Here is a 21271-nt window from a genome sequence, read left to right as displayed (position 1 = left end):
AGCATCAAAGAAAACTGAACCAAGTGAAAAAAAAGTTGTCTGGAAATGGGGTGCAAATGGGATAAATTCAGCAGAGAGGAGAATGTAACTCTCGAAATCAGGGAATAATCTTCCAAACAGAGGAGGGTGAAACAGGATGTTCCTAAAAGATACTTTTGACCCTTTATGTGCCCAGCTAATTGAGTGGTATGAGGCTGTGTACCTGGACTGGCTTAATCTGGGTATGAGATGCCTGACTCTCTCCCACATCCCTAAAAGTAACTGGGGCCTTACAAATGGCTGCCTGTGTGTGGGCTGCTCTGTGGCAGACGGCAGACGGGTCAAGCAGCACCTCCTCGGATGAGTGAGGGAGGAGCCATGAGTTCCAAGATTATTGTTTTCTGTGTAACCACTTTCCTGCCATGGGGAGCCACAGTTCTCCCTCAATTATGCCTCCTTTGAAAGCACCATCAGTGAGCACAAATCCTGACTTACAAAGTCCTCAAAAACACATCACTATAGTCAGTGTCACAGGGGAGCCCACCCTATGCCTCCTTTGGAAACAGATAACTTCGACCTTTCAGTTTGCATGTTTTCTGCTTTTACGTAGGTTATCGGTGATTACTTTGGAAAAGAAGGTCGTTTTGAAATGCGGCCGAATGTCAAATATCCTTGGGGACCTTTAAAACTGAGAATAGATGAAACCAGAATCGTGGAGCACACAAACAGCTCCCCTTGCAAATCATGTAAGTTTAGAGACTTAACTTGTGCTGTGTTTCACCATCTTTAATGTCAGTGTTATGCAAGTTTAAAAGACAGATGTTCTCTAGGAGCTCATGTTCTGAACGTTCAGCTTTCTTTTTCCGATGTGGTAAAACCCAGGGGAACAGTTCACGAACTGGCACCCCACCTTCACCAGAGGTTTCTAGGTCTTTCTTCTCTTTCATCTTTTCCCAAAATGCTAGATGACTTCTTCCTATTACTCCATCTCTTACTATGTATCATCTCTTAGCATCTGGCATTACTAGTTGGGGAAAATAAAAAGATCAAATAGGAAATGTGTAGCAAGTCTCAGTCTGATCTTCAGAGTTTGTTGGTACCTTCCTACCCCTCAGACTTAAACACTCCCAAATTTGCAAATTAGCAAATAAGTGTAAAATATATTATTCATGAGAAGCCTTGTCATAAATATAGAAGCAATTGGACATTCTTTTATTTTTAATTAAAATTTTTTAGTGTTTATTTATTTTTGAGAGAGAGAGAGAGCACGAGTGGGTGAAGGGCAGAGAGAGAAGGAGACACAGAGCACAGAGCCTGATGTGGGGCTTGAACCCATGAATCATGAGATCATGACCTGAACCAAAGTCAGATGCTTAACTGACTGAGCCACCCAGGTGCCCCAGCAAATGGACATTCTTTTTTTTTTTTAAATTTTTTAACATTTATTCATTTTTTGAGAGACAGAGAGCACAAGCCGGGGAGGGGCAGAGAGAGGGGGAGACACAGAATCCAAAGCAGGCTCCCGGCTCTGAGCTGTCAGCACAGAGCCCGATGCAGGGCTTAAACTCATGAAATGCGAGATCATGACCTGAGCTGAAGTCGGACACTTAATGGACTGAGCCACCCAGGCGCCCCACAAGTGGACATTCTTATAAGGAGCTTACAAATAGGAGTCTGTTGGAAATCATTGCTTTAGAGAGACCCTTTGATAAGCTAGTGAGGGAGAACCAAGTGAATATTGATCTTTCGGGCCAGTTGGTCACTTTAGGCTAATGTATTTATGCTTATTATTTTGGGTCCAGCCTTCAAACCATGTTATTTATGTATATGCAATAACTATGGGGAGGAGTAGGGCAGAAGTGTGTTAAGAACATTCTCTGGAGTTACTGGGCATGGGTTTGAAATCCCACCCTTGTCACTTACTGGTTTTGTGACCCTAGGAATATTCCTTTACCTCTTTAAACCTCTGTGTTCCCATATGTAAAATGAAAAAAATGCACCCAACTCTTAGAGCTGTTCTGAGGATTAAATGAGATAATGCATTAAAGGCTGACACTATGCTGTTTATATAAAGCTAGCTTTTTGTCATGTTTATATAATAACTGGGACACTACTGAATTTGATTGTTTCAAGTTGTTATTCCCATCTTTGCAAAGCTATATAGGACATTTTGACATGAAACTCTGGCTCTGGTGAGAGAACATCTAAAAACAGAATATTAACCCAGTGCATTTTTCACCAAATCTTCTAGCACTTTGAAGTGTCATCATCCATCTGTGAAAGTAAGATGTGCTGGGTCAGTCCCATGGTCTGTCCAGTTGTCTTCTCTGACTATGAACTCAGTGTGGATGTGTCTAAAACTTCAGTCCTTGTGCTCCTCAGATACTTTTGGAACCTGCTTTTTCTCATTGTTCTCACTCTCTTCGAGTGGTATGTTCGTCCATCTGGTCCTTTCTTAAATGCTTCTGAAGCTTTGCGCTTAGCAAACAAATGAAGGTGCAGGATCCCCTAGAAAATCTTTCTTAAAAAAAAGGAAAATTTGCCTCAAGTGGGAAATTGAGATACACCTTCCAGTGAATGAAACTTGAGATATTTCTGTTTCTCAAAATGAACTCTGATTATCTATGTTTCTTTTTTAAGCAGGTGGTCTAGAAGAATCGGCAGTGACAGGAATTGTTGTGGGGGCCTTACTAGGAGCTGGTTTGTTAATGGCCTTCTACTTTTTCAGGTGAGAACTGTTTTTATCAAGTTTTAAAATTCACTCTCCTTTATTGCCCTTGTCACTTGCCTTTGCACAGTCCTCCCTATGACTTGTCTATATCTTGGTCTTACCCCCAAAGCATGGTGGTTAAAAGAACTAAGCTGTTCTTCTGTGATGGTCTTTGTGACCCTGGTGGTTTGGTGGTCAGTGGGTTAGCATACTGGGTAGTGGGTCAGGCTTTCTGTTGCATCCCCCTGTCGGCCACAGAGCCACTGCTATCCTTTGATCACAAATATTCTGGCACAAATTCCTACTACCCACCAAATGTGTAAGTAGACAAAGGAGAAACAACTTACCTATTCTTAAGCTTCCTCCAATTCAGAAATAGGTGTCTGAGTTCACCTTCTGAAGAGGAGGAGGTGGCCCTTAATCTACACTCTCAGGCTGGTGTGTGCTCAGTTTGGAGAATCCATGTGCTTAATTATCACTGTGGTTAAGCCCCAAAGCTTGTAAACTTGTAATATTTATGTGTGTTCAAGATACTGATAGTCCCAAATGATGAGGGCGATTCATTCCTTTGTAATCTTTGGTGATTGAGTTTGTGGCTTATTCTCATGTCATTAGACCAAGATTTCTTCATTTCTGTATGGAAATTTAACTCTGGGTGTATGTGATTCTTTGTGGGAACAATTGTATTCCTGTTCCTTTGGTCACAGTATACTTAGTCTGATTTTTTTTTTTTTTTTTTATAGTTAAGGTTTTGACACCTTCTTTTATTTATTTATTTATTTATTTATTTATTTATTAATATATGAAATTTACTGTCAAATTGGTTTCCATACAACACCCAGTGCTCATCCCAAAAGGTGCCCTCCTCAATACCCATCACCCACCCTGCCCTCCCTCCCACCCCCCATCAACCCTCAGTTTGTTCTCAGTTTTTAACAGTCTCTTATGCTTTGGCTCTCTCCCACTCTAACCTTTTTTTTTTTTTTTTTTCCTTCCCCTCCCCCATGGGTTTCTGTTACGTTTCTCAGGATCAGTCTGATCTTTATCTAGGGCACATCCTGGGAGTTAGGGAGAGCTTCTGTGGCAGAACAGACAAGACTTAACCCACAAGGCACCCAGGGAAAAAGGGGGAGGTTTGTTCTATGGCATTTCAGAAAGCATGCCAATTTTCCTCCTTGAAGAAGTGCATAATGCCTTGGGGCACACAGCTTTAATCTCTGACCAGGGTTTCATATTCTGTCACTTCTCATTTATCAACCCAAACCCAGATGTCCCTTGAGGGCATTCTTTGTAAGAGAAACCATAGTATTTTGTAGCCAACTGAGGTTTTATTACTGCATTCACTTTCCCTTTACCCAGGAAGAAATACAGAATAACCATTGAGAGGCGAAGCCAGCAAGAAGAAAGTAATGTTGGAAAACATCGAGAGTTACGGGAAGATTCCATCAGATCCCATTTTTCAGTGGCTTAAAAGAAAGCCTTTTCTTTTGCCCTGAGATTGTTTAAGGAGATAGATGGGATGAAAGACATCAACGGAACAGAAGGGGCGCTCTTGAAGAACTCATTCTTTTAAGCAGTTAGTCATTTTGTTGTATAATTTCTTTAGAAGCTCAGGAACTATTATTAATCACCATATGCCTCCTGGCCTTTCATCTCATGACAAGCAAATATGAGAATATAACATCACTCTGTTTAAATAGTCACACTGTTTCAGGGCCTATGATTAGATTTATGTTTTGAAAATGCGATGTCTCCATATCTTGATGGCTTTTGGGGACATTTCACATAAGGCTACAACATGTGGTTTTCCTAAATGAAATGTTTTATAGCTAGAATAAAATCATTTTTAAAGTAGAATATTCTTGGAAAGAATTTAAGATCCAAAAAGAAGAAAATGTAATGAAAAATCTCAAGGTTGGAAATACAGCATTCCTTTTTCTAGTGCTGCTGGATGGATTTGAGGTTGAGGAATGCTCTGTCCAATGTATATATTCAGGTCCTGATGTCATATCTTGAAAAAGGGTTTCCTGCCTGTCTCCTTCAGTGTCTCATAAAAGCTATTCTGGAAAGTTGTAACTATTAATAAGATAAGAGGATTTATATAAGAAAGGCAAATCTAAAATGTTTCATTTTTTAATGTAAAAAAAACCTATTTCACACTAACATTTTATTTTTAGGTATTTTTAATCTTATATTTTGCTATTAGAAAATGTGTCTATTTTTTCATTTTGAAGATTGAATTTCACTTATATTTTAAAAGCATGGGTAAAGTGTACCACAAAACAACGATGATGAAAGATGCTTCTCTTTTTCTCTGTTTCCCTCTTGCCCTTGGTTATAGCCAAATGCCAATTGCTGCTTTAATTACAGAGACCTAGAATTGTATTCAGATCACAGACTCTACAGGAGTATAACAATTTACCTGTTTTATTTTTTTTATTATTTTTTTAATATGAAATTTATTGTCAAATTGGTTTCCATACAACAACAATTTACCTGTTTTAAATGCAAGTTATTTTCAGAATGGACCTCTTCCAGTTCTGGTCAAATGATGAGTTTCAAGATAAAGGGTGGAATTTATTGGAATTAAGTATGGTTTAAGGCAGCCTTTTCCCTCAACAACTTTATAAAGAGTATTAGAATTTAACAGTAAGCACAGAGATGATAAATTTAAAAAATGCATACATGACGTTTTACTAAAATTCAGTGATGTTTTGGTTAAAAGAGGGAATCTAGATAGCTTTTATATTCCTTTTTAGTTGATTCCACAAAGCTTAATAGTCATCCGCTAATAATCCGTGTAATGGTGGGTTATGGGTGTATATGTAAGGGATTTGAACAGAGTTGAATAGGTATTTGCCGAATACCTACTTTGCACCCAATACTCTGCACAGAGGTTTAAACTCAGGTTGCCATTTTTGCTTATAATTTATGGAGAAAACAGAGAAGAATAGGAAGTTGCCAGATTAGTGTACTATCTTGTAATTATGTCACTAGGGGCTTTCCTCAATAACATTTTGAACATCTGGAAAATAGTTTTAAAAATTATCTTAATGACTATAAAAGACCATGTATAGGGAGGAAAATAGAGGAGTTAGAATAATTCCTTGGTAGTGATGGAGGTCGTAGTTGACACAGGTAATAGTGGAGGCAGAGAGAGTGAAAGCTGTGTGTCTTGGAAGCTGGCCTGAGGTTGCTTCCCAGGAGGAGTCTGCCTCTGTCACTCCTACTTCAACTGGCCAATGGATTATTTCAGTGAATGAATTATTTCTGTGTAAGGCATATTTTCCCTCCACGTTTAAAAAATAGGATTCAGGCAGCTGGAGAGCACATAACAGAATGAGCTATGATCAACCGAAATGACCATACTGTAGTTCTCCATAGTGGATGTGAAGGAAAAAGTGCTGACTTCAAAAAAAGATGGAAAAAGAAAGCAAGAAATGCAAGCTCCAGAAATTCCAATGTAGGAAGAGAGTTTGGGAGGTATAATCTAGAAAAGCAAAACATTTAACAGCTCAGGACTCCTTAAAGTGAAAACATAATGGACGTTGCGTCCATCTTATTTTCGTGAATTGAGAGCTTATTTCTCTCTAATTTTTATTTTTCAATGATATTTTCAATGTGTTTTAGAGATATTCATTTTATACCATCTCGTGTTCGTAAAAAAAAAAATTAAATTTCAAGCCTATGTGCTTATTACAGGGGAAAAATCACTCTACCTGGTTGTAGTCTTTGGGTATAAATGTTTCTAACCTTTCTGGAATTTATATAGGGGCCCATTAACTCTAACATTTTTAAAGCAAATATCTTTTATTTCTACTTCAAGTAGTAGAATAGTTCTAAACTTAATATTTTACACCCAGATAAAATGGTAGAATTGAGATTTTGAGTCTTTTAAATGTGGCGGAACAAATCATGAGGTTTCTCGTATGTGCATGCCATTCTTTTCCAATCTTAAAGCAGTTCTGATTGCTTCTTTACATGTCTGGTTTCACTTCTTTCCTCCTTGAAATCATCCATGTGTTGCCAAAACTCTGTTAAGTTTTGAAAACTCTATTACATTGGAAAACTTTGCTAAAAGTATAGATGTTTGGCCCAAGCTTACCCTGGGTTAAGACCTCTGGAAATTATAATTTGGGATTTAAGTTCCTAAGTGCTAAACAGCACCTTTGACAACTAGTCATTCATACTCCACCAGAAGCCACATATCATACAGTAAAATGAGTAAGGCTTTAGTTCTTAAATCACCCTATAAATTTTTACCCTGAAATCTAGGGTGTCCAGATTTCAAAAGGGAAACTTCATCAGTATTTTTCATCTGGACAAACAAGCTGATGTTTATATAGGTCAGAATGAGTACTTTCTGTATATACTTATGGTGTTGGAAATAAGTATAGGTTTTATGGTCATCATTGTCACCTTCTTAGGGTTTTTTTCCCCCCTGGACTCAAAAATAAAAGCCTTCTCCAGATGATCATTTCTATCCAGAAAGAAATTTCTGTATAGAGTGCATATTTTCCCCCAGGCTGATCACAGGTTCCATGAGGAAGCCCCTACAGCATTACATTTCTCCGAACTGTCAGCTTGTCCTTTCCTGAACTACATACATGGTTCCATAGGCTTTAAAATAGTTTATGTATTTTTTTTTTTTTTTTTTTTTTTTTTTTACATTTCAGATGCTATATTTAGTGGAGGGAGAAGAGAAAGGCATGGGAAGATAATGCCCGTTTCTCCTCTTCTCTAAAATTCAGATTTTTACTTTACTCACAGGCTTCTAGAGTTAGCTTATTCCAGGTACCTGTGTCCCCTTTGTCCCTAATTTACCACTTTCCTTCTGGTTGGTACTGATTTTGGAAGTGTAAGATATGCCATTGGCAGGGAAATTAAAGCTATTGTATAGACCTCATACAGTGACAATTCAGAAAGTCATTTCCGTGGCATCACCACCTTCTTGTGAGTGAGTATACTGGGCTATTTGTGGAAGTCTGTTTAGGACGCCAAGTAAAATATTATACCACCAGTATTAAGGGGGTGTTTATAAATTGAAAGGAATGCGGACCTATGTTTCTTGGGACACAAAGAACCCAGATCCTGAGTGGGTACAGGATAAAGCCAAACACCAACCAAAATCAGGCCTCTCGATCTGTATTTCATGGGTTTTGTTTAGTTATGCCCTGTTGGTTAGTGCTTCATGGAGAAGCTGAAAATGGGCTGAATTTCTTCTTCACTGGAACAAACTGAAACTGTCTGAAAACATGGAATATATTTTGGGGGCAGTGCAGAAGCATAGAAAATGAGAACGTGCTGTTCAGAAGGATCTGTTTCCTTTTCAGTTGATCTTTAAACTACAGAATACCCAGTAGCTTAGCCCATCTTCAATAGCCAGACTCAGCAAGAAGCTTGGGACACACCCAGCAAGAAAAGTCAAGAGTTTGATCCTCTGAAAGAAACAGAAGAGGGTGGCATTGCAAGCTGCCACTGTCTTTACCACCCCTTTCTCCCCTACTCCCTCTGCCCACCCCTCCAGCATCCATCATGGCTCCAAAGATGCATTGACATCTTGCCCATGCAGGTAGAGACTTGAGTAGGACCTCTGCACTTCCTCAGAGGGAAAGAAGAGAAAACAGTGCTGCCTATAAGAATGTAGCTGGCTTTGGATCAGAACCCTATGCTGACTTGACCACACATGCTCTCGGGGCAGTTCAAGCCTGTGATGTGCGTATATTCCAACAAGCCTGGCTTTGGTTTTCAGCATGTAGATCTCACAAATGTCTCTTGCAGGCATATCCCACAGCTAGACTCTAGGATTAAAATGACTTTCAAAGGGTGCTGGATTGGAGTTTGTTCAAATTTTTCATTAACCACTAACGTTAATTCATACCAAAGGGAAAGCAATTCTAAACCAGCTGATGCTGTTAATGTTCATGTTGTAAACTACTTCAAACACGGTGAAAGGGTTTCAATGGGAGCTGAGTCTCAGAAGTAAAAATCTGTATGTTATAATAGCTCTTTGATGTATCAGGTGTGGAATGATTTCTAGGGGAAAGATTTGAACAAGCAAAATTAAGAGTTAGCAAAGATGCTGTTGCTTTGATTCACATGTTTAAAGATCTAAATTTTATGCACAGGAATAAAGGGCCCTTCCACCAAGGGTGTAAATCATAACATAGACTACCAAATTTTATTTGCTAGGGGAACAAAGCTGTCATACAATAATTGGGCATAAAATGTTGAGAAAGAGGAAAATTTGGATTTCAAAACCAGATACTCTATTTATTTAATGCCGACATCTGACAAAGTTCAGTGTGGTGTGTCTTATAAGACAGTGATAAGGCGCTCCCAATAACATGCAGATGCTGTGAGTTTGCAGACCTTTTTGCTGGGTCCTGGGAATCTGAGCTTTGTGTCCTGTGTGTGGTGAATGGTTGAAACCAAGAGGACATGGAACAGACACTGTGGAGGATTGCTTGTGTAGTCTTTGTCTTCTGGGCCATTTATTACTCATTGTTATCTTAAATATAGGACTACCAACCAATATTAATCTACCATGAGGATGGTAGAAAAGTAAAATAAGAGCTGCACAAGCTATATACAATTTATTATTCTAATGTAAGTAGAACTATCTGCATATAATGTGATTTAATTTATTGTTTTGTGTGGAAAATGAAAGTTAATGACTGTGGATATAACCCCTGTTTTGTATAATATATTTTTATTTCTGGTGCAAACTGATCATTTAAAGTATCTACTTCATTTGGTGTTTGGATATAAATATGTATGTTCTTGTAAATGTTTCTATTAAGCAGGAATGCCACATGCTCACACTATAACAATGGTGTTCTCATTAAAAATACATCCCAAAGAAACTTTTTCCTGTTTATAATTCAACCAACATACACTGCACATACCCATATTCTCTGGGGACTTTGTTTTCCTAGGGTGAGTTTAAGTAAAGATCAATTAGTAGATGTGATGAATTGTACTGCTTGAATGGTACCCATGAAAGAACTCAAGAATTTCTGCCCAGCAAAGGGAAATTCATAGAAATAAGAAAAAAAATTACTATTATTTTACTTTTTTATATTTTATTATATATAGAAAGAGAGCATGAGTCGGGGAGAGGGGCAGAGGGAGAGAGTGTCCCAAGAAGTCTCCATGCTCAGCGTGCAGCCTGACACAGGGCTTGATCCCACAACACAGGGATCATGACCCAAGCCAAAATCAAGAGTTGGATGCTCAACCAAGTCACCCAGGTGCCCTAAGAAAACAATATATTATAATGAGTGGTGAACCTTGAATTGGAGGGTAAGGGAAGAACCCTTCAGAAATCCTATTACCTGCATCTCTACAGCTTGAGAACACTGCACAGCTACACAGTTGGCCTCACTGACTCCTATTGCCCAGTTTGAAGAGGTCCCAAGTCAGTTTTGTCACTAGAGAGTTCTTCAGGTTCTGGTGTACTCATTGATGAGATTTAAGCATCTCTAGTTTCCTCAAGGTTGTAAAAAGCTGCTTCATTACCTGGAAAATTACTTATGGTTTGTTTTAAGCCAGAGCACCACATAGCGATTTCCCTGGTCTTCCTGCTCCTACCACTGCCATGGAGTCCCCTGACAGCACCACGAATGCCACTCATACTGGGGGCTCCTGTTTGAGAGGATTCTGAGCCGGATGCTGATTCTGGGCTGGAGGTTGGAGTGGGGGCTGGGGGAAGGGTGTGGAAGGGCAAGCCAGAAATGAAGGGCGGGGCCAGGAAACCTCCAGGAAACACAGGCTGTCTTAGTCCACTCAGGCTGTCATACCAAAAATACCAAAGACTGGGGGTCTGAACCAACAAATTTATTTCTCACAGTTATGGAGGCTGCAAGGCCAAGATCAAGATATCTCCCAATTTGGTTCCTGGCGAGGGCTTCTCGGCTTATAGATGGCCGTCTTCTTGCCGTATCCTCACATGTCCTTTCCTGGGTGCATGTGTGCACAGGGAGATAGGCAGATAGAAATGTTGGGAAGCTGGAGCTAGTGTACTGAACTGAAAACATGCAGAATCTGATCTGATGAATGAGGAGGCACAAGGCACCTACACAGGGTTGGCAGCTAGCTCCCTTAGCATCAGAGCTCGCACTTTGGGGAAGTAAGAACCCTGGGGTTATTTTGATTGAAGGCACAGTTTCAATATACTCACAGAGAGGAAGTAAAGTCACATTTATTACTTACCAATCCCAGAAATGGCTGTGTGTGGGGCAGGTAATGCAATGATAGAGATAGAAATAGAGAGAGAGGTAGACAAGTAGAGAGGGAGAGGGACTCTCTCATGTCTCTTCTTTTTAAAATTATTTTTTAATGTTTATTTATTTTTGAGACAGAGACAGAGACAGAGTGTGAGCAAGGGAGGGGCAGAGAGAGAGGGAGACACAGAATCTGAAACAGGCTCCAGGCTCTGAGCTGTTAGCACAGAACCCAATGTGGGGCTCGAACCCACGAACCATGAGATCACGACCTGAGCCGAAGTCAGGTGCTTAACCGACCGAGCCACCCAGGCGCCTCTCTGGTGTCTCTTCTTATAAGGACACTAATCCTATTAGATCAGACCCCCACCCTTGTGACCTCATTTCCAAATAGAGCCACACTGGGGGATTTGAACTTCAACATATGGATTTTAGGGGGAATACAAATATTCAGTCCATAATGTACAGAGTATTCCTAGTGTTTTCCCATATCACCCTGGGGACCACCCTGGGGACCTGGGCCTTCTTGAATCTCCATCTTGTGTATTACCTCCTCATCCCTCTATGAACTTCTTCATGCATACGCAACATCCCACGAATGGCCAAATATGCTTCATCACTGTGGCTAGTGGGGGCTATGTTCCCCAGAGGAGCTCTACGGAGCTCCAAATACCATTGATTTAGTACCACACTCCTTCCCTAATGCTAAATCATGGGCTTCTGGAGTTGACAGAAATAGGACTACTAATAGGAGAGGTACCAATGGCTGTGTTTTTTTTAAAGAATAGCAATTTAAAAAATCATCTATTAACACCAAACTAGAAGTAAGGAAAAGAATTCCATTTGCAGGCTTTGTGCATCCCTGAGCATCGTTAGCTGCTGAAGCTCTATCATTCCCATTTCATAGATGAGGACACTGTTGGAGCCAGGTTATAACCCGGCTCCATTCTTGTGACTTGCACCCTGTGGTGAGTGGGATTGTCATAGTCCCAACCTCACAACTGCTGTGAAGACTTCAAACTTAGAACCCTGCCTGGCATAGAGTGAGGCATTCAGTAGGACAATTACGATACTCTCCTGTTGCCCTGGATAAGGGGACAAAGCCCCCAGCTTGTCATTTTTGAGGCCTTTCAAGACAATTTGGCTTGGTGACAAGTAGCCCTGCCCTGCTGTAGGAAGAGATGACAGTAAGGAGGAAGAGGTCCCTCTTCTGTACATTGGCCCCCATCCAAAGGGGCCAGAGAAGGGCCAGTGTGGGCCAGTGACAGCCCTCAGAGGGTCAGAGAAGTTTCATTCAAATCTGCTTTCTCCTTGGGGTGGAGGCGCCTGCTGGCCTAGCGCATCAGCACTGTCACACACCTGCTTTCTTGCCCTGGCTTATCAGAACCTCTAAGAACTGAAGAACCTAGCATCCCTAAGAACTGCTCCCTGGACGTCATTACCCTGGGGCAATCATGCTAGCAGCTGTCATCTGTCAGAGCAATGACTGCCCTCCCCCCAATATAAAAGACCCTCATGGGTCCCGAAGAACATCTTTCCCACCAGTGCCTGACCTCAGTCCAAGTCTCTCCTGGGAATTCTGGGATTTTTGCAGCACCTCATAAAGGTGTTAGTGGGTGGGTGGGGAGATTGCATAGTGTAGACAAAAGGATTCTTATTCCACTGCTACCCCAGTGGGCCAAGAGAGACCAGGCATCAGACAGGCTGGTAGAAGATGATTGCATCAAAGCCCTGAAGTTCTTAATACCTATAGGGGTACCTCCCAGGCCCAGGGACACCAGAGACCAGAATAGAGACAACACCTCTCTTCCAGAAGGGCCTCCGATAGTTCAGAATGAGGGTCAAGTAAGACAGGTCTGGGAGACTGCATTCCAGGCTGTGTCACCCCCTCCTTATCCTGTAGTGTGGTGGCCAGTGCTGGGTGCTCTCCATGGAGGGTTTGAAAAAGAACCAGCTATGCAGGAGAGATCTGTGCTCCTCCAGCAGGAGCGTCCTGGGTGGTGTCAAAGGTATTTTATGCTTTTAGGAAAAAATCCAACAAAAGACTAACTAAATGAAACTTGTCACCTGGTGTCTTAACTGTATACCCCTCATGACTGTTCTCAGTATTTAATGAAGAATGAGCAAGAGTGTGTGCCCTTCTCAGTTCAGTAACAGTAGCAAGCTATTGAGAGCTCTTTGCATGCCAAGAGACCTACGCACCTTAAATGGGTTAAGCACCATAAATGGGCTAAGCACCTTAAATAGGTTCATTTTCTGAACAATGTGTCAGTGTCATTCCTATGAAATTCCTATGACACACTATCCATGTGTCACTCTTATGAAGTTTGACTATGGTCACTTTAAAAGTGTGTAAATGGAGGCACAGAAAGTTTGCCCAAGTCCTCCCAGCTACCAAGTAGCAGAGCTGGGGTTTGAAGTCAGGCTGCTGTTTCTAGACAATGACCATGCCAAACGACTTAGTCCAGTAGAGTGGTCATTTTTCATCTTCTGTAAGTAGACCTGGCTTCTTTTTTATCACCTTTCACATCCAGTCAGATTCTCATCCATCTCTCCCTGTCCATCTTCTCTGCCACCAAACAAGGTCTTTATCACCTCAGCCTCAAAGTAGTAGAGGGCAGCCTCCCAACTCCTCAACTCCCCTCTTTTCCTCCTTCTTTTCACTGCTGCCATGTTGGTCTTCCTAAGATGCTGCTTTGACAATGTCACTGTCTTGCTCAGTAACCTCTAATGAGCTCCCCTCTTCCCCATCAGATTCCACACCTGCCTCTGGTGTTCACAGCCCTACGCCCTCAGTCTGGCTTTACTGTCTTACTAGTGGCAAGTCCTTAGGTTCAAATTGTGCTGAATTTGACTTCCTCAAACTGATTTCCTTGTCACACACAAAACATTCCTCACACTTTCCTGACTGCAACTTTTTATCCCTTTTGTTCCTCCTGCCGGGAAAACCCTTGGCTTTCTAGTCGGGTCTGTTTTTCACCAGAGGTTCACACCTGCTGCTCTGCAGACCTCCCTGGCCACCCTGGCTTCAGGTGAGCTCTCCCTCATTCTGGGGCATTTATTGTCTCAGTGATTATGATTGGAGCCTCTGCAGATGCATTCTGTTTGGACAGCTAGTGTTTGCAGAAAGAAAAAAAAGGAATTTTAATGCCTTTGATGGGGCAAATACTCTCTAATTTGCTGGGAGCCCTCCACTCCCAATGTTTTTACATCCAGCGTTCTTCACTAATTTACATCAGGTTTTAGGGCTTGCACTCTGTTTTGAACAACCTTGTAGCTTTGTCCCATCTCTTCAGTTGCCACCTTATTTATCCTTTTAACATTATAACCTCCACACTGCTGGTCTTCAAAGAATTCCCTGAAACTTTTCTTTCCTTTTATCTTCTTTGTCAAGTACTAAGTATTCCAAAATAAAACATTTCCTGCACCAGGGGAATTATTACCCAAAGAAACTCTGTATAGTTTTTGTAAGGTTAATACTCCATGATGTTTCTGCTTTGTGAAATTTTGTTAAAACTTAGATTTTCTCAAATGGCCTGCTTAAATCTCTGTGTTTTTGTAAACTAGCTGTGGGTGTCTCAGAAAACCACAGGCCTTTGTTTGCCTCAGTTTGCCCCTTGGTACAATTAGGAGAATAATAAGTCATTTGAAGGGTTCAAGTGGTTCCTGATATGCAGTGGCAGGTCAACAAACGGGGTTGCTACTATTTTAGCACCTCAAGTTCTTGGGCTCCTAGCGTCAAGATTGGCCCATAACTGTGGCCCTGGGATCTTTCTTGTATGTGACCTTGTGTGCGGTAGATTCTATCTACTCCTTAACTTCATTTCATAGATGAGGACCCTGAGGTGTGCACAACGTTGTGGGTGGGAGGTTCCCAGCAGAGAGAAGCAATGATGGCTCACACTGGTGGCATCAAACTTCCCAGGACCCTCCAGGGCTAAACTATCTCATGCAGTCCCTGCCACAGCCCTGTGAGGCAGGCACTGCGATCATCTCTGAGACAGAGTCTTACACCTTGCCCTGGTCACCCAGCCAGGAGATGACAAAGCCAGGGCGTGAAATACGGCAGTGGCCACAGTAACAACATGAGATTAGTGTTGTTCACACTCTAAGTATACCTAGATGACCCTCAAAGACCCTCTCACCTTTAATCCTCTGTCGCATACTGCCCTATCAGACATTGATCGTGATGATAAGAAAAAGATGCTACCTTTACAGCAGAATTTAGGACTGCTGCTCAGAGGTTTCCATGTCACATCTTTAGGATGGTTGTCTGTCCAGGAAGCGTTAGCAGTTTGTGCTTTAATAAGAAAAATAAGGACAATAATAGGGAAATGTTTATAAACACTAATTGACTGAATATATAAAGCTTTGTTTGGCTTTTTTTTCCCGTGAGATTACAACTATGATTTTGTGTCTGAGCTGTGAGAATACCTTTTCTAATGGTAGTGATAACAGTGGTCCCCCCACCCCCCGCTTTTATGTCTTTACTTGACAGAATTAAACATTGGTAAATGATAGTTGAAATTATGAAATCCATCAGTCTGGAGACATTAGTCTGTTGTCTGATGGGATTACATAATGTCTGCTTGTTTATTCACTGTAACCTGAGAATAGATCCTGGGCCACGCTTCCCCCTTGTTGTATCTCAGTGTCTTAGAGATATCCATCTGTTTAGTAAATCTTTGCTGGCTGATTCTATTAGAGGCCACACAAACCTGTGTCCACCCCAGATTCCTAATAGTTTATCTTTGTCTTCCTTGAGAGATCTCTCACATTCTGACTAGTTGAGTGATTAACAGGCTATTTTTAAACCAAAACTACTGGCAAAATAAACATCTCATGCCTCTGCTCTTTCCTTCAAAGGTTTTCATAACTGTTTCTTAAAACCAGCCTCCAGTGTTAAACTTTTAGTTACATTTACAGGCAGCTCCTATAGTGAAACAGAGCACTAATTATCGGTTTATTATAATAACAACAATAGTGATAGTGATAATAATGCAACAATACACTTGCAAACGATCATGCTGAAACATTTTTTTCTTACTCTATTAAGCATTTTCTATCTGCTTAAAATTTTTTTCTTGAAAAATTTGAGTATAGTTGACACACAATGTTGCATTAGTTTCAGGCCTACTGCATACTGATTCAACCTTTCTATATCTTATGCTGTGTTCACCCCAAGTAGTCCCCGTTTGTCTCCATACAACACTGCCACAGTATCATTGACTATATTCTCTGTGCTGTGCCTTTTATTCCTGTGACTCATTCCATAACTGGAAGCTGGTGTTTCCCACTCCTCTTCACCCATTTTGCCCATCCCTTTACCCCCATTTCCTGTGACAACCATCAGTTTGTTCTCTGTATTTACAGGTCAGATAACGCTTTTTGTCTGTTTATTCATTTGTTTTGTTTTTTAGATTATGAGTGAAATCATATGGTATTTGTGTTTCTTACTTAGTGTATCCTCCAGAAAAGCACATTGAAACATCTTTTTTCTTTTTTGAAACATTTTTTTTCTTACTTTAAGCTTTTTCTAGCTGCTTTGACTTAAGAGAAAAAAAGAAAACCCCCCAAAGCCAAAACCCTGTATATTAGTCTGGATGCTTTTTTTGCATTTTATTCTTAATGTCTACCCATCCAAGATCCTATATCTTCTCATTCAAGTAAGCCTTGGCCCAAAAGATTTCTTAGATCTTATTTAAGAATTAATTGTCATTCTCTGGTTCATCTCTGTCATATAAAGAAAATATGTGTAGAGTTGTGCTGGAGTTGTTTGTACTAGCTTGTGAAAACAATTTATTATAGTTTCAGAAACTTTGTGAGCTGGTTAACAAAGTCATTCTTCAAAGCTAAGTTATATAAGCTTACAATTAAATTCATTTCATTAAAAACAATGGTAATAAATACTCAAAATTTCACTTTCAAATTATTTTGCTATTTTCTATGCATTTGAGAGTATTTACATCTATTCTATCTGTAAGGTATCTGTATGGAAATATAAAATAATCATGTAACACACTGTATATATCTTCTTAGCTCCACATTCAGTGACATCAGCTTGAAATTGGTCATGTTTTTCCATTTCTTTGTATATTTTTCAATTTCCTTCATAAGTTTTCTATGGTTTTCAGCATACAGATTTTTACATCTTTGGTTAAGTTCATTCCTAGGTACTTTATGATTCTTGATGCAATTGTGAATGAGATCAGTTTCTTTATTTGTCTTTCTGTTGCTTCATTATTAGTGTATAAAAATACAACTGATTTCTGTACATTGATTTTGTATCCTGCGACTGTGCTAAATTCATGTATCAGTTCTAGGAGACTTTTGGTGGAGTCTATCGGGTTTTCCATAATAATGTCATGTCATCTGCAAAAAGTGAAAGCTTGACTTCATCTTTGCCAATTTTGATGCCTTTGGTTTTCTTTTGTTGTCTGATTGCTGATGCTAGAACTTCCAACACTATGTTAAACAACAGCAGTGAGAGTGGACAGCCCTGTCGTGTCCCTGATCTCAGGGGGAAAGCTCTCAGTTTTTCCCCTTTGAGGATGATATTAGCTGTGGGCTTTTCATAAATGGCTTTTATGATGTTTAAGTATGTTCCTTCTATCCCGACTTTATCGAGGGTTTCTTTTTCTTTTAAGAAAGGATGTTGAATTTTGTCAAATGCTTTTTCTGCATTGATTGACAGGATCATATGGTTCTTATCTTTTCTTTTACTAATGTGATATATCACATTGATTGATTTGCAAATACTGAACCAGCCCTGCAGTCTAAGAATGAATCCCACTTGGTCATGGTGAATAATTCTTTTCACATGCTGTTGAATTCGATTTGCTAGTATCTTGTTGAGAATTTTTGCATCCATATTCATCAGGGATATTGGCCTGTAGTTCTCTTCTTTTGCTGGGTCTCTCTCTGGTTTAGGAATCAAAGTAATGCTGGCTTCACAGAATGAGTCTGGAAGTTTTCCTTCCCTTTCTATCTTTTGGAAAAGCTTGAGAAGGATAGGTATTATCTCTGCTTTAAGTGTCTGGTAGAATTCCCCAGGGAAGCCATCACGTCCTGGATTCTTATTTATTTGGATTTTTGATAACTGATTCAATTTCTTCACTCGTTATGGGTCTGTTAAAATTTTCTATTTCTTCCTGTTTGAGTTTTGGAAGGTGTGTGGGTGCTTAGGAATTTGTCCATTTCTTCCAGGTTGTCCAGTTTGTTGGCATATAATTTTCATAGTATTCCCTGATAATTGCTTGTATTTCTGAAGGGTTGGTTGTAATAATTCCATTTTCATTCGTGACTTTATCTATTTGAGTCCTCTCCCTTTTCTTTTTGAGAAGCCTGGCTAGAGGTTTATAAATTTTATTTTTTCAAAACACCAACTCTTGGTTACATTGATCTGCTCTACTTTTTTTTTTTAGATTCTATATTGTTTATTTCTGCTTTGATCTTTATTATTTCTCTTCTGGTGGGTTTGGGGTGTTTTTGCTGTTCTGCTTCTATTTCCTTTAGGTGTGCTGTTAGATTCTGTATTTGGGATTTTTCTGTTTCTTGAGATAGTCCTGGATTGCAATGTATTTTCCTCTCAGGACTGCTTTTGCTGCATCCCAAAGCATTTGGATTGTTGTATTTGCATTTTCATTTGTTTCCATATATTTTTTAATGTCTTCTCTAACTGGCTAGTTGACCCACTCATTCTTTAGTAGGTTGTTCTTTAACCTCCATGCTTTTGGAGGTTTTCCAGACTTTTTCCTGTGATTGATTTCAAGTTTCATAGCGTTGTGATCTGAAAATGTGCATTCCATGAACATTGGAAAAATAAATATTGTTAAAATGTCAATACTACCCAAAGCTATCTACACATTCAATGCAATCCCAATCAAAATTGCACCAGCATTCTTCTCAAAACTAGAACAAGCAATCTTAAAATTTGTATGGAACCACAAAACACCCCAAATAGCCAAAGTAATATTGAAGAAGAAGACCAAAGTGGAAGGCATCACAACACCAGACTTTAGCCTCTACTACAAAACTGTAATCATCAAGACAGCATGGTATTGGCACAAAAACAGACACATAGACCAATGGAATAGAATACAGACACCAATTGGACGCACAAATGTATGGCCAACTAATCTTTGACAAAGCAGGAAAGAACATCCAATGGAAAAAAGACAGTCTCTAACAAATGGTGCTGGTAGAACTGGACAGCAACATGCAGAAGAATGAAACTAGACCACTTTCTTACACGATTCACAAAAAATAAACTCAAAATGGATGAAGAACCTGAATGTGAGACAGGAAACCATCAAAACCCTTGAGGAGAAAGCAGGAAAAAACCTCTCTGACCTCAGCCACATCAATTTCTTAATTGACACATCTCCAAAGGCAAGGGGATTAAAAGCAAAAATGAACTATTGGGACCTCATGAAGATAAAAAGCTTCAGCACTGCAAAAGAAACAATCAACAAAACTAAAAGGCAATTGATGGAATGGGAAAAGATATTTTCTTTTTTTTTTCAATATATGAAATTTATTGTCAAATTGGTTTCCATATAACACCCAGTGCTCATCCCAAAAGGTGCCCTCCTCAATACCCATCCCCCACCCTCCCTTCCCTCCCACCCCCGATCAACCCTCAGTTTGTTCTCAGTTTTTAACAGTCTCTTATGCTTTGGCTCTCTCCCACTCTAACCTCTTTTTTTTTTTTTTTCCTTCCCCTCCCCCATGGGTTTCTGTTAAGTTTCTCAGGATCCACATAAGAGTGAAAACATATGGTATCTGTCTTTCTCTGTATGGCTTATTTCACTTAGCATCACACTCTCCAGTTCCATCCACGTTGCTACAAAGGGCCATATTTCGTTCTTTCTCATTGCCATGTAGTACTCCATTGTGTATATAAACCACAATTTCTTTATCCATTCATCAGTTGATGGACATTTAGGCTCTTTCCACAATTTGGCTATTGTTGAGAGTGCTGCTATAAACATTGGGGTACAAGTGCCCCTATGCATCAGTACTCCTGTATCCCTTGGGTAAATTCCTAGCAGTGCTATTGCTGGGTCAGAGGGTAGGTCTATTTTTAATTTTCTGAGGAACCTCCACACTGTTTTCCAGAGTGGCTGCACCAGTTTGCATTCCCACCAACAGTGCAAGAGGGTTCCCGTTTCTCCACATCCTCTCCAGCATCTATAGTCTCCTGATTTGTTCATTTTGGCCACTCTGACTGGCATGAGGTGATATCTGAGTGTGGTTTTGATTTGTATTGCCCTGATGAGGAGCGACGTTGAGCATCTTTTCATGTGCCTGTTGGCCGTCCGGATGTCTTCTTTAGAGAAGTGTCTATTCATGTTTTCTGCCCATTTCTTCACTGGGTTGTTTTTCGGGTGTGGAGTTTGGTGAGCTCTTTATAGATTTTGGATACTAGCCCTTTGTCCGATATGTCATTTGCAAATATCTTTTCCCATTCCGTTGGTTGCCTTTTAGTTTTGTTGGTTGTTTGCTGTGCAGAAGATTTTTATCTTCATAAGGTCCCAGTAGTTCATTTTTGCTTTTAATTCCCTTGCCTTTGGGGATGTGTCGAGTAAAAGATTGCTACGGCTGAGGTCAGAGAGGTCTTTTCCTGCTTTCTCCTCTAGGGTTTGGATGGTTTCCTGTCTCACATTCAGGTCCTTTATTCATTTTGAGTTTATTTTTGTGAATGGTGTGAGAAAGTGGTCTAGTTTCAACCTTCTGCATGTTGCTGTCCAGTTCTCCCAGCACCATTTGTTAAACAGACTGTCTTTTTTCCATTGGATGTTCTTTCCTGCTTTGTCAAAGATGAGTTGGCCATACGTTTGTGGGTCTAGTTCTGGGGTTTCTATTCTATTCCATTGGTCTATGTGTCTGTTTTTGTGCCAATACCATGCTGTCTTGATGATTACAGCTTTATAGTAGAGGCTAAAGTCTGGGACTGTGATGCCTCCTGCTTTGGTCTTCTTCTTCAAAATTACTTTGGCTATTCGGGGCCTTTTGTGGTTCCATATGAATTTTAGAATTGCTTGTTCTAGCTTCGAGAAGAATGCTGGTGCAATTTTGATTGGGATTGCATTGAATGTGTAGATAGCTTTGGGTAGTATTGACATTTTGACAATATTTATTCTTCCAATCCATGAGCAGGGAATGTCTTTCCATTTCTTTATATCTTCTTCAATTACCTTCATAAGCTTTCTATAATTTTCAGCATACAGATCTTTTACATCTTTGGTTAGATTTATTCCTAGGTATTTTATGCTTCTTGGTGCAATTGTGAATGGGATCCGTTTCTTTATTTGTCTTTCTGTTGCTTCATTGTTAGTGTATAAGAATGCAACTG

At 40.1% G+C, this 21271-nt stretch overlaps 1 protein-coding gene across 2 annotated transcripts in view; it reads left to right on the top strand.

Annotated features, from left to right (window-relative positions):
• The window catches only part of NPR3 (natriuretic peptide receptor 3), a 74867-nt gene extending 68351 nt beyond the window's left edge, over positions 1–6516 (top strand). The window contains exons 6-8 of one of the 2 annotated variants that reach the window (XM_049648223.1): positions 590–725; positions 2623–2707; positions 4049–6516. In XM_049648223.1, coding sequence (XP_049504180.1) covers positions 590–725; positions 2623–2707; positions 4049–4160 — 333 coding nt within the window. In that variant the 3' untranslated portion in view covers positions 4161–6516. Of the gene's footprint in view, positions 1–589; positions 726–2619; positions 2708–4048 lie in introns of both variants that reach the window. The other variant, XM_049648222.1, reaches the window with a different exon arrangement.
• Positions 6517–21271: the final 14755 nt, after the last annotated feature.

This window comes from Panthera uncia (genome assembly GCF_023721935.1).
Source record: "Panthera uncia isolate 11264 chromosome A1 unlocalized genomic scaffold, Puncia_PCG_1.0 HiC_scaffold_17, whole genome shotgun sequence".
Lineage (NCBI taxonomy): Eukaryota > Metazoa > Chordata > Mammalia > Carnivora > Felidae > Panthera > Panthera uncia.
This window is presented reverse-complemented; position numbering and strand designations above follow the sequence as displayed.